The sequence below is a fragment of the Siphateles boraxobius genome, unplaced genomic scaffold, assembly GCF_051911475.1.
Source record: "Siphateles boraxobius isolate OS27281-9 unplaced genomic scaffold, OSU_SipBor_1 6, whole genome shotgun sequence".
In the NCBI taxonomy this organism is placed as follows: Eukaryota; Metazoa; Chordata; class Actinopteri; order Cypriniformes; family Leuciscidae; genus Siphateles; species Siphateles boraxobius.
In genome coordinates this window covers 15586890-15601324 of record NW_027509186.1, presented here as the reverse complement: position 1 = coordinate 15601324, position 14435 = coordinate 15586890, and the positions used below count along the sequence as shown (strand labels likewise).

The 14435-nt window shown below is 34.7% G+C and overlaps 1 protein-coding gene across 2 annotated transcripts; it reads right to left on the bottom strand.

Annotated features, from left to right (window-relative positions):
* Positions 1-227: 227 nt before the first annotated feature.
* Positions 228-14186, bottom strand: LOC143715926 (TBC1 domain family member 15). Of its 2 annotated transcripts, none has more exons than XM_077207829.1 (10): positions 13725-14186; positions 9134-9319; positions 8792-8910; positions 8507-8610; positions 5459-5526; positions 3566-3712; positions 3326-3416; positions 3095-3243; positions 2031-2172; positions 228-1690 (listed from the first exon to the last, which is right to left on the bottom strand). In XM_077207829.1, the coding sequence occupies exons 1-10, from the start codon at positions 13969-13971 to the stop codon at positions 1528-1530; spliced, it is 1416 nt and encodes a 471-aa protein (XP_077063944.1). In that variant the 5' UTR covers positions 13972-14186; the 3' UTR covers positions 228-1527. The 2 variants fall into 2 exon arrangements, with proteins under 2 accessions (XP_077063944.1, XP_077063945.1); XM_077207830.1 differs by having other exon boundaries at positions 228-1683.
* Between the last annotated feature and the right edge of the window lie 249 nt (positions 14187-14435).

Sequence of the window (14435 nt, the reverse complement as noted above, 5' to 3'; positions counted from 1 at the left end):
TAAATTGAAAAAAATCGAGAGCATGTAATTGTCTTCCCATCATGCTTTAGAAAAAGTCAGTCACTGTGTGTCAGAATTTCAAGGAATGTTATGCATTTTGTAATAGTTATGTGGCAACATTGTTGCACTAATATTATGATTTTTGGTGTGTACCCTATATTCAAGGAAATTGCCATGTATCATACCTTAATAATAAAACTAATTAATTAGAGAAAAAAAAAGTCATATTCAAATCTCAATACTTTATTTCACAAGAATATTTAATGGCTAGCACGCATGAGTCTATTCTGTATGAAGTGACTCACTAAAAACTGACAGCTTAAATGTCACATAGTAATCTTAAAATAAAACACTCGCTCTCGCTCTCTCTCTGTCTCGCACGCGCACACACACACACACACACACAGACACAGACACAGACACACACACACACACACACACACACACACACACACACACACACACACACACACACACACACACACACACACACACACACACACACACACACACACACACTTTTGACTAAAAATACACAGGTACAGTAGATTCATTCATTATGTTTAACATCGCAGTGTCTCTAAATTATTGCTAAACATTAATAAACTGTGCAAACCTTAAAATATTATCCAAACATCAGTGGGCGGCATCAAAATTACAGCACCCGTTCCCCAAAAAATGTTGGTCATTCGTTTAATTCTCTTAGAAAACAACTTTAACATCACTCCCTCACTGAACGTGTCATAGTGTGTCAGTTCTTAACAAAAAAACACCAAATGTTATGTGCAATATTCCATATCTCCAAGTGTCCACTCATATTTTGTGCATCTTACACAATTAAACCAATGCAGTGTGGTCTCACAGTGAAGGGTGTCCTGGTTCAACGTGCTATTTCTGATCAGTACATACTAGAGCACTCTACGATTGGTAAGACAACACCACAGAGGGTCTTCTAGAGCTTCTCAGAACTGAGCCTGTGTTTCTATTATTATATTGTGCTGTAAAATACGTAAGCACTATTTTTCTAAGAGTGATTAACATTCACAGGTCGGGTCTCGCTTAGATCAGCAGTAAGGATTTCGGTTTTCTGTGTTTATCCAGCCATTGCGCACAAATAAAATTTTGATTTACTTTAACAGACGAAGCATCTCTGCAGTCAATAAGTCTTCAGTACTATCAAAAAACTTACATTCCCAAATGCTACTTATATTTTCAAGCATGGTCAGGTTAAAAAGTTAAATAAAAGTCTTACTGGATTATCTTAGAGTGGTTAAATTAGTGTTTTGCTGTTCTTATCATTTCTGGCACCATAATAGAAGCCTTATAAACTAAGATCAAATACTGAAGGAACTGTGTGGAAGGAGTCCATCTTGTTCCTGATCAAAACTCTGGTTAAAAGCAGCATCACTCTTTGGAAAAATTCCCACTGGATTCCCAAAATCCCACTGGAGCATAAAGTCACAGTTTTTCCACGGGTTTCTGTCAACAAGATTGATTCTTGAAAATTTCCATGCTGGCCTTTTGGTCTCAGGAAAAAAGGTTACGGAGTTGATATAAGAAATGTTCCTCTTTGCTCTTGCGTGTGCGATAGAGGCCATTCAAATAGTCCCAGGATGAGCGTTTGCAGTAGTTGTAAAAATGTTCCTCAGCTTTTGTCAGGGTGCTGTTCAGGTCCAGCTTGCCCTGCAAACTGACCATGACAGCATGATTAGACTCTTAAGCTCCATGAATGGGAAAAAATGCATTATACAGTGGCCGCAAAACACATTTAGACACTTAAATCACATTAAAAATGTGTAAATGACATTGCATTAGATACAAAATATCAAATGGTATTATTTTAAAGAGATATAGCAGTTTTTAACAAAACACTGCACAAAAATGAATTCTCTACATTTTGTTTCCTATTAAGACAAAACTTATTTTGACAATACAATTTTCTAGACATTTTTAAGTGACATTTTGGGGCCACTATATGTTTATAAAGGTTTCAATGTGAAAATCTTTGTCCGTTGTACACACACACACACCTGCTGGTAAACTGTATGAGCTGAACCTCGTTCCTGCAGCTGAGTAAAGTGTCTCTGTTCTCCAGCAAGATGGTGGCACACATGAAGAGTTCAAAGGTGAAATCTGTGTTTACGGCATGTTGCTCCGTCACAGGTTCCTCCTCTGGCGATCACAAAGTCATAAATCAAAATCATTGAGTAAGTCAATAAATGACGTAAATAAAGTCAAATTTATTTATAGCACATTTAAATACAGCAAATCTGAACAAAGTGCTGAGAAAAGTTAATTACAGCACAATGAAATACATGAGATACATACTGTGGATCGAAAACTAGTGTTTATCTGCTGTTTTTCTAATCAAGCATACAAAAAAACATTTAACCATCTGTCCTCTGTTCGGTTTGGGGTCACACTTGGCTCCTTCGCTGTTAAAAGTGACCAAAGCCTTGAAATATAACTTTTTTCCCCCAAGAAATCTAAAACAATGAATTTTTTTTATTCTTTGGAAAGTTGAGGGGATTTTATGATACTATGCAATATTCAAAAAAAATTATGAGCCAATTTTTTCCAATTGAAGATAATATGTTTTTTCTAATATATATATTTTTAATTATTTGTCAATTAAATAAGTATTCCATGTTAAAATAGAGACAAGGCCATTTAAATTGCCTTTTTATAAGGTAGATTAGTGCCATCTGGTGGGCGTAAAATAAAATAATTTTTTTACAGCCACTAGATGCCTGTATAGTTCTATATAAAGTGGTGTATAAATTCTCTAGTGGTTTTTAGACATAAATACTTATTCGGCTTACTTATTTATACTTAAACATTCTCAAAGACTATAGTGTGTATTTGTGTGTGTGTGTCTGTTTTTTATTCTTGTGAAACCTCTTCCTTGCGGTTAGTTTTTTTTACTGCATTGTGGCTGAATTAATGATTTTATTTCACACATTTGCAAGAACTTGCTCTGTGTTGTAGTCGCAACGATTAATCGCATCCAAAATAAAAGCTTGTGTTTACATGATATATTTGTGTGTACTGAGTATAATTATTTTGTATATATAAAATGTATATATGTAATTACCCAGGCTGTGTTTGCGCGCCAGTCTCTCCTGATATCGAACACGATCCACCTGCTGTGAGATGAGCTCCAGGTGATCACAGCTGAGAATCTCAAACAGACGCAGAGCATCGCTGTGCTCAAACTCCCGCTGGAAACCCAACAGAAGCCACCTGAATGGAAGACAAAGATAACATGTATAAAGTGACAGAAAGGAAGGACAACGAGAAAGCTAAAAAGAAAACCGACGCACACCTGTGACAAAATGTGAGTCTTTCCATGTTATCTGTGACCAGATGAGAGTGTAGTTGAGGATCCAGTTCTTTTAGTAAAGCAGCTTCCAATTCTGATAAACACAACAGCGTTTGACCATTATTACCATTAAATCCAGTAAGAAATCATGGGCCAAAAACAGTCATTGCTAAAAAAAAAAAAAATCAAGAAATCATTGCTAAAAACAGATCGAAACGGTTTGGAAAAACCAAGGAAACCCACCCATTTTGCGATACAGCCCATCAGCACGGAAGTCTTTGGAAAACTTCTCCATGTAGCAGGAGAAGCTCCAGTAAGTGTCCACTTCTGAGTCCAGAACCTCTAGAAAGCGACTGCACAGGTCATTCATACCCTGAGCGTAACTTACTTCTGCAGAGACCAGAGAAAGACACTGATTTCTTTTTCTTTTTTTTTTGAGAAAAATTGCAAATTAACTAAGAAATCAATGAGACACATACACATACAGATGAGAGAAGCACAAAAATAAAACAAAAACAAAGAGAAAGAAAACAGTAAAATACAGATGTCGATATAGTAGTGCATGAAGGTACATTGGTATGTTTAAGCAATGGGGTATTTTAGTGATATAGATATAGATAGAGGCAATTTAAGACAATCATAATAATAATAGTAGAGTTGTAGTAAAAGTAGTAATCATACTAATAAAATTAACAATAATAATAGTATTAGTCGTAGTAGTGGTAGTAGTAACAACAATAATATTCATGATGACAACAGTAGGAGTAGTGGTAGCATTATTAATTTATAATAATACTACATTTAGACCAGTCAATAAAATTATTGTAGATATACACTATTCTCTAGGAATAACCAATAATAATCTGTCTAACCAACAGACCCTCCCTCCGATCCACCTGGGTCCCGACACCCAACCCTCGCAGTTCAGCCTCTATGCCCTGCTCAATCTTCCTCCACAAAGTACGCTGGACCACCATAACAGGCACCTCCAAACCAAGCTCTCCTAGTCTGGTTGTGACCTGACAGAACAAGAGTCATGTTTGGTAGCCCTTTTCTTTTCTTTTTTTCTGTGGCTTGGACCATGGTGTGCACCAGTTAGCTCCCCAGCCAGAGACACCACATCCAACACAGTTATTTTATATGAGAATATGGCGTCTATCTATAAATAATTGTAAAGTGATATATTCAATAGTACTTAGAGATTATTTATTATAAGAAACTGATTAAAGGGATAGTTCACCCAATTTTTTTTTAATTTGGTCATCATTTATTAACCCTCAAGTTATTCCAAACCTTTATGAAATCCTTTTTGCTGTTGAACACAAAAGAAGATATTTTAAGGAAAGTTGGTTGAACGGGCCCCATTCACTTTAATAGTATTTTTTTTCCATTCTATAGTATAGAACTCAATGGGGTGCATGTTTGCTTAACCATATTCTTCTAAATATTTTCTTTTGTGTTCAGCGGAAGAAAGAAACACATACAGGATTGAAACGAGATGAGGGTGAGTAAATGATGACAGAATCTTTTTGGTGAACTGACACTTGAAGTTAGAAACACATTACTTCACAATTTCACCACTAGATGGCGCCCTTCATCAGAAATCAAAGATCAGATCACAAACACCCAAATAAAAGAGTAATAAAAGAGTTCAAAGGTTTGGGGTCATTAAGATTGTGTTGTGCTGCTTAACATTTTTGTGGAAAGTGGGATATATATTTTTTGTAATGTATTTTATGTAATTATATGTAATAATGTATAATAATGTTTTTGAAATAAGTCTCTTATGCTCATCAAACATGCATTTATAAAAAATACAGAAAAAAACGGTAATATTATGAAATATTATTACAATTTAAAATAATGGTTCTCTATTTGAATATACTTTAACATATAATTTATTTCTGTGATGCAAAGCTGCATTTTCATTAGCCATTACTTTATGATTTTTGATCAAATAAATGCAGGCTTGATGAGCAGAAAAGTTTCTTTCAAAAACATTAAAAATAGTAATGCTTCCTGATTACATTTTGACCATGACTGTATATGTATAAATTCCTTTACTGTCACATTAGAACAATTATAAAGTGGTAATTTATTTTAAAACGACTCAAAAGTGTATTTACAAGCACATACCTGGGTGAAAAGCAGCATATGTGATTAGGATATCTCTTAACACAAGCAGGTTACCCAAACCTTCATTTCTGTGAAGAAACACAAGAGATTAGAGGCTCTTTATTCTATAAAATACTGTTTTAATTAAGCGGGTGACTTTTAACCATGTAAAAAAAACTCTGATAAAATCATACAATCCTCTTGTGTTGTACTACATTTTAACATTGTGTTATCTGCAAAAAAAAAAAAAAAGATTAGTTGTATGATGAAAGTTTGATGTTGCTGCTGCAAAATAATAATTTTATATTAGTTTATATTATTATTATTTCTTCTAAGTTAAAGCAGCACTCTTTTATTAAAAAAAAGTTTGCAAAATGCGTAATACATCATGAACTATATTTAAAAGCAAAATACATGCTAAACGTCAGTTTGAAAAGCATTAAGAGTCCATTTTTGCTAATATACTATTAGATGTCTATTTTGTATTAGTAATTGTGTATGCCTGCCTATATTTGCAATTTGTTATAATACATTACAATTATAACACGTTTAGAAGCCAAGACTGACTTTGTGAAAGAGCTACAGATTTCTGCTTTAATTGCAGATTTTGTAGCTACTTTGATATTACATTCTGCTTTCAAAGTGAGTTAATCTGACCAGACTCAAAACTAGTTAATGTTTAACCGCAGTAAAACGTTGCGCACGACTGTGTTATTTGCATTGAGCTCCAAGGTTGTTTGATAAATTGGTGTGGCAATGACGTGTTTGCTTTGCGCTGGTAACTCACATTAGTGATGCAAATTGAACAGTTTATTTCACAACACCATGTGGTTTGTCTAAACAAACATGGGAAAGGAATGATTGACTTGAAATGAAGGAGGAACTGTGCAATTTGACAACAACAAAAAACATGCAAAATAAAATAAAAAATAATAAAAAGATGTTGTCATGCAAAATGCATGCAATTATGGTTCTATTTTAAAAAACTATTTTGTTGTAAATTAAAAACACAAAAAGAATTTAAAAAAAGAATCATAAGTCATGAAGACGGATAGACGATTTATGTAGATCAAGATGTATGTAGCAATAGAAGAATCAAACATGGAAATCTGAACAAGGAAATTTACATGTAAAAATAATGTCTTCGATAATGAGCATCATAAAGCCATAACAATATTTGAACAATAAGACCCAACAGAATAACAGAATCATATTTATAACTTTCAGATCAAAACTCTCAAAACTTAAAGGGCATATTGCAGTTTTTTTATTTATTATTAATATATAACCTTGTATGAAAATACTATATGAAAAGTTAATGCAGGATTTAACATTGTTTTGCAAGACATAAGGGCACAAATTTAGTAGAAAACGTGACTGTGTTAAAAAAAATATATTTTTCTTTTCAACATCGCGTCATATTACGTCACGGGGAGGCAGTTACTTGTTTGCCGGCAGTTGTTTCTCAGTCAGTGCAGAGAAGTTTGGTATTCAGAAGGGGCGGTCGTGATTCAGTGTGTTTTCGGTGGTTATTGTATTTCAATTTATCATCGTCGTGGTAAATTATTGTGAATTATGGCCAGTCAGGACATCGAGTCCACAGTTTTTCAAACAAGAAAAAGGATGGTGTGATAATCCGTGTCCGGCTGCGTTTTGTGCAGCCTAAGAGATGGGTCTTCACTTATGCATCTGCTTCGAAAAACACGGTATGTCTAGCGTTCACTTTAGACCGGATGATTATAATCCCGGCGATATGATGGAGTTCAACATGGGATGCCGAAGCAATAACCAAGTGAGACTCCGTGCTGGTGTGGTTCCTTCAGCGCACGCTGTCACAGCTCCTTCATCGGTCCGTCATCAGCATGTGTTTCGGCCACCGGCGGGAAACATGACGTCATGGATTTAATTTACAAATGCGCCTTGTCTTAATTTAAATCAAGAACATATCCTACATAAACTTGCAATGTAATGCATTTGTGTGTTTGTTATTAGTCTGCAGCCTAAACTTATTATTATAAATATAATATATTATGTTCTATAATTCATTTTCAATCTGAACGAATCCACTTAAATGTTTGCGTTGGCCGTTTCTACATATAAAGTTTTTATACAGTAAGACTGTAAAAAAGTGATTGTGATTATTTTTGTATTCATTGTCACCACAATGGTGCCATTCAAAGCCTTTATAAAGTCCCTCTTCCTCTGGAAGCTGTCTCCTAATGGCTGACACAACACATGCAGGTGAGGGTCCAATACTAGCTTTGCTATTGCCTGATACATGATAATAATCTGTACAATATTATGATCTGAGCATAGTGTTATACATAGGCTATCGTCGCTAACGTGGATATATCTATAGCTAACACTGGTCTCTCAGCGAGACACCTGTCCTGTTCTCCTCACACCGCAACTCAATTAGTCTCCTCTGACTTTTGTTTTGTCTAATCCTGGCCTGTCCCTGCTCTCTTGGCTGCATAACAGGCTCATAATTATATGGCTGAGGTCCGTCATACGTGTAAACATTTAGGCTACAATTTCCTCAGCGTCCGAACTGTCATTGCGATCCATTGCTTTCCTATTGTTTACTTTCACCACACCCTCCCGTTACGTCACTTCCGGTTTGGTCAAATGCGAAAGTAAAATTCTCTCAAAAAAACGACTCCAGAAGCCTAAATAGCGTTTTATAAGTATATATTTAAATCTAGTTCCTAGATTATTTTTCTATACATTGGCTCACCGTGTACTCTAACCTGCAATATGCCCGTTGTATGACAGCTTATTTCCACCATGGAATAAAAAATAAAAAAGGTAATTGCAACATTTAATCTCACAATTCTGACTTTTTGTCTTTTGCAACTGGGAGTTTATATCACAATTCTGAGAAACAGAATGTTATAAACACAGAATTGCGAGAAATAAAGTCAGAATTGCGAGTTTGTGTCTCTGATTTTTCTCTGAATTGTGAAATACAAAAATGTGAGATAAAAAGTTGCAATTAGCAAATGCTTCAACCGGCATTTTCTTTATTTAGCATATTAAACTGCACTAATGAAACCTGTAAGTTCTCACCGGTAGTAAGGAAGATCTCGATCGGTTCGAGGAACATCTTTGTCAATGATGCGAATGGCCTCCTGAAGCTCTTCCAGGTCAAAGGTTACCCGTTCAAATAGCACCTGCACACATTCAAGTCAGTATGAAATCAAAACTGACCTGACATACTGTACATTCCTAATACACAATTGTTTAATATTGTAATTTTTTTTTAAATCAAAATACAAAAAAAATGTATATCACCAAACCACCCCCCCCCACCCCCCCTTTTTTTCTCTTTTTTTTTCTTTTTTACAGTTTTACCTGAGCCTGAAGTTGCAAAAAGGACAACTTTTCTTGGGCCTCTTCTGACTGATACGGCTGCTGATTCTGCTCTCTGTCCTGCCTCTGGTCAAAAAACTTCACTGCTGTCAACAGTTCAGCTGAAAAACGATTTATTTATTATAAGTTGGGGTTTAACATCACCACAACTTGTCAGTTCTGAATATATATATATATATATATATATATATATATATATATATATATATATATATAACAGAGATTTTCAATATCAAGACTGAACATTTTATTGCAGTCAGTAAGGGTTGATAAGGACAAACCGTTCCATTTAAAAGTGTTTGTCTGCCCTGGAATATGATTTACCATCAGTGCCATTAAGACGCAGGCGAACGGCTCCAGGAAGCAGGTGTTGCCACTTCCTCTTCATGACCTGATAGCGCACCGACATCTGCTCCAGCAGCAGGTGGCGCTCTAGAGCCGTAGAGCTGCAGGGGTACATCCCAAACAGAAAACGCCATACCTGACCCCGTTCGTCAGGGGACACACCACCTGAATCGCACAAACAGAACACAAGATAGACATTTGAAGATGACTAGCTGGTATAATAAGAACACAACGCTCGGGATATTCGCTATTTCACAATGTTAGTTACTTTTGTTCTACAAGTATACTGACTTTTTTTGAGAGCTATACTTTACAGGAAATGTTAAAAAAAACACCCCCCCCCCCCCCCTCCACACACACACACACTTTTTTTTAAAGAATGCAATGCATTTAAAAAAAAATGATGAAAATTATTACTAATAAAATATTCTTAAAGTTAAAAATGTCCCTTTTATTTATTTATTAAAAATCTAGTTACATCATTAGGATCTTTAAAGTTAACTATCTTTTCAAACTGGGGTCGCAAGCCAATGCTATTGGGTCTGATGAAAAGATTAGAGAAAAACAGGGAAAACTTTAAATTAAAATGCTAAAAAACTATTGTATTATTGAATAATACAAATAATAATAAATAAGATTAACACACTAAATTAACATTAACAAACTAAATTAACACATAATTTGAATAAAACAAAAAATATATATAAATAATAAAAGTGCAATTATTTAAAAAAATACAAATAGAAACACATTTAATAATGTAACAAATTAAAATAATATAAAAATATTTAATAAAATGAAGACATTTTTATGCATATTCATATTAATTTACATAATTATTTGGTATTTATAAATGAAAATATATAGCTGCCTTTAAAATTTTACGGTGGGGGGGGGCCTTGCACAAGGATGATCATATTTTGGGGTCTGTGGCATCTAAAATACTGACAACCCCTGAACTAACTGATAAACTGCTTACTAAGGAGTATCAATTGATATTGTCAGACAGTGTCCTTGCATACAATTGATTGGAAAGACAATGCGTCATTGACTAAACAAACAGAGTATCATCAATGTTAAGATACCAACATTTAATTGCATCATTTTAAAGAAATGTCAAACCTAAGCATCCGTATCGTATTAGCATTAGCAATTCAGCATTTCACAATGAGCTCACCCAGTCTGGGCAGAGAGAGTTTGAGGCTCCATACAGAACAAAAACAACCTCTAATCCCCTTCTTACAGAGCTGATTATGTAATCCATTCGCTTTGCAGGTTCTCATTTCATCGAATAAGAGGAATGTGTTTTGGAGATGAGAGGCCTTCACAGGCACAGCAGAAGTTACATTGAAGGACAGTTAGTGAAATGCCAGTTTGGCTTTGAATCTTGACGTATGACTTTAAACGTTACTGATGTGGTCATGTTTGCATCACACTCTCGTGCCACATACTTGTGTTGTAAGATGAGGCTGCGTTGCTGAATATTAAGCTTCAAATGTGACTGGATCGCATGAATGCTAATAGGTGGAGATCTGAGTTACTTTAGAGACACATTGAGTGGATTATGACAAACCATCAAGGAAAATCACATAAGTTAAGAGTGACCCTGGATCACAAAACCAGTCTTAAGTAGCACGGGTATATTTGTGGGAATAGCCAACAATACATTGCATGGGGTCAAAATAATCAATTTTTCTTTTATGCCAAAAATCATTAGGATATTAAGTAAAGATCATGTTCCATGAAGATATTTAGTAAATTTCCTACTGTAAATGTATAAAACATTTATTTTTGTGAGTGAATGCAGCACAATCGCAAACATAAATGGACAACTTTAAAGGAGATTTTCTCAATTTTTCGATTTTTTTGCACCAGATTTTCAGATAGTTTTATCTCGGCTAAATATTGTCCCATCCTAACAAACCATACATCAATGCAAAGCTTATTTATTCAGCTTCCATATGATGTATAAATCTCAATTTCATAAAAATTACCCATGTGACTGGTTTTGTCATCCAGGGTCACAAGAGTCTGATTGGATCATTATTGCAGTGGTTATGATGTTTCTAGCATGTTATATGTTTGGCAACAGTTCTTCTAATCCTAACTGATGGAGTGTGTAGCTATATTATTTCTTAACAACCACGTAAGAAAACTCATCATGGCCATATTCCAGGATGACAATGTCAAGATTTATCAGGCTCAAGTTGTGAAAGAATGGTTGAGGAGCATGAAAAATACTTTTCACACATGAATCAACACCTCTGAGTTCAGACCTGAAATTCATTGAAAGTCTTTGGGATGTGCTGGAGTAGACTTTACAGAGTGCTGGACTCTTGCATTGCCAATAAAAGATCTTGACCAAAATTGATGCACCTCTTGATGGAAATAACATCACAACATTTTTTTTTTCCATCTAAAGGTGCATCAATTTTGCAATGCAAGAATCAGGCACTCTGTAAAGTCTCCTCCAGCACATCTAATCTAACAAGCTGCTACATTTTAGACCCATATCAGGAGTACAGGGTTAGTAGTTGCTCCACATACTGACATGGCTAATTCGCATATATCACATGATACTGGAGCATGTCTAATCATTTGATACTAAAACTAAACAGACTTACTGATAAAACTGATACTGATAATCCACAACTCTAAGGATTAACCATGACACAACCACTTGTGAGAGGTTTCTGTGAATTAAACTAGCAACCATGCTGTCTGTCGTCACATCTAAAGCATGACTAAAATGAATCTTATGATTGTAGTTCTACACAGCGCAGATTCTATAGCTCTCTGGATTACTATGAAGCCATTATTCATCTGTTTGTTGGGAAACATGTCACCTGACTAGCACTTGACAGGAAGAGGGCCTTTGGGTAGACCAGTGATTCCAGATGGTCTTCCAGCCCTTTTATAAAGTATGTTAAACTAAGACTTCTACATGTCAATTGAGCTTCTCTTTGAATGAAAAAAAGATTAACTGATAGAGATAACAGTGATTAGATGACCTACATCAGCAAATACAGAAACACACTTGAATATAAAGGTATAGGGATTTCCATTGACATCTGTTGTTTAATGAGCTAATTATATTTGTATCCCCTACACCTAACACTCTTTTTAGCATTTTTACATTTTAATTTAGACTTTATTACATTTATGTATATTAAAGTCGGCATGAAACGGAAGTTGCAATATTCTTTTCTTCCCTTTTGTGCTGTATATCCAAGTGAAACAGGATTTGATTTTGTCCATGGGGAATTAATTGGATGGTTGTGGTTTGCTATTGGTTAATCTCATGTGAGCGACAGGTTGTCCCACCCTCATGTCACTAAACACATCATCAGAAAAGAGAAGAGATGTCACTGCAAGAGGGAGGGGCAGTTATTTTGATTAAATATTATGAGGGCACTACGAAAATTAAGAAAAATAATGATGTGCACGGATAAATCATCTATAATAAACACTTAAATATTCTAACATTGTTTTTTAAAGAAACAAAAGATAATGAAGTCACAAGTCACTCCTACAGGCATCAAATAAAACACAAATAAGATTAGATTACATTAAATGCAATTCCTATTTTTTCAGAAGCTCAGGCCATACTTCAAAGCAATTGTTGATTCTAATAGAATTAACCGGTAGAACTGAAAAATTCAGAAATTTCATAGAATTCCATTTTACATTTTAACAAGATTTCGTGCCACTATTATACCTAACCAACCAATTTATAGAAAATCAGACAAAAAAGTAGAAATCTACAACCGATCTCAAAACAGTGTAAAGTAAAATAAAGTGTAAAGTAACAAATATAAAGTAATACAAATTATATAAATGTAAAAAAAGATAAGGGGTAAGGGATAACTCTTAATTTGGCTAATTGCATTAAATACTGTATATACTATAGAACAACTCTATATAAAATAATAGTGGATTTAACATCAAAATTTGACATCTAATGTTAAAATGTATGTTTTTAATGTAACCTTCTCCCTTTAAATACTTTGGTCAATTCAGGAGCAACTTATACAACTCCATATTATTTATTTGAAAGAATAAAAGAGCAGTTTTATGTCTATATCCTTGTATTGTTCAACTGGTCAAGGCTGATATGTGATTTAGAAAGTTTTGAGTAATGCAATACTTTTTAAAGAGAGTAGTTAGTACAGTAATCTAATTACACAGTTGAAGAGTTTTTAGAGTAACTTACCAAACACTGGTAGATATAGGCCTACTCACTATTTTATGCAATCTCCTTTTTTTCATATATTGGTCAAGCAGAAATACACAAAAAATTTAGTGTTGCAATCCTCAGACATGATATTTCTAGTGATAAAGTAGAGGAAAGTTATCTACCAACAAACAGGAGAACCTGCTGATCAAGTAACATTGTCACAATCAAATGATAATCCATACATTAAAAACAGAGATGTTGGTTATTCATTTAGTTTTAGTTATTTAGTTTTATTTAGTTATTTCATAGTTATTCATTTCCAAAAGCTTAAACTAGGCTAATTATGTTATCATACCTACTCTCCACAAACTATATGGATGATCGATTATTTACCGTTTTTAAATATATGCATTCTGAGTCTGGATTCGTCCACTCGCCCCTCAGCGTCCATCACACCTGGCAGCGAGATGCGCGCGCAGGCAGACGCTGGTGAGGTCACAGGTGCGACGGACCGACAAATGTTGTTATTCCCCGTAGAAACGCTGCACTTCATTCCCTTAAACTTGCCAAAGGGTCCATTAATGTCCAGATGGTTTTTACCTTCCCCTTCTACATGTGATTCATCACAAGATGCGATCATCGTGTTATATCCTTTCTCTCAGGCATTAAAGTTGTCGTGAGGTCACGCTGATAAAATCAGCAGGTAAAAAGTCTTCTGCGGTGTTTCTGAAAGTTCATTTTAGACTTAAGCCTACGAGAAAGTGTTTTGACAGTGAGCACACCCCTCATCCCTGTCATATGACCATCTCTCTCTCTCTCTCTCTCTCTCTCTCTCTCTCTCTCTCTCTCTCTCTCAGTTTGAAAGCCCTCCTGCAAGCGCTGTGGATATAAAGGTCAATGTGTCCCCCTTGTGGTGAGTGTTTTTTACCTTTTCTTTATTGACAAGTTGTATCTTATGTTATGGAATGCCAAAGCTGACTTAATTAAAAATAAATAAATACATAAATAAATATACGAATAAATGTAAAAAAGCAAAAATACATAAATAAATACATACATAAATATACAAAGAAATGTAAAAAAGTAAAAATAAATGAGTATTTA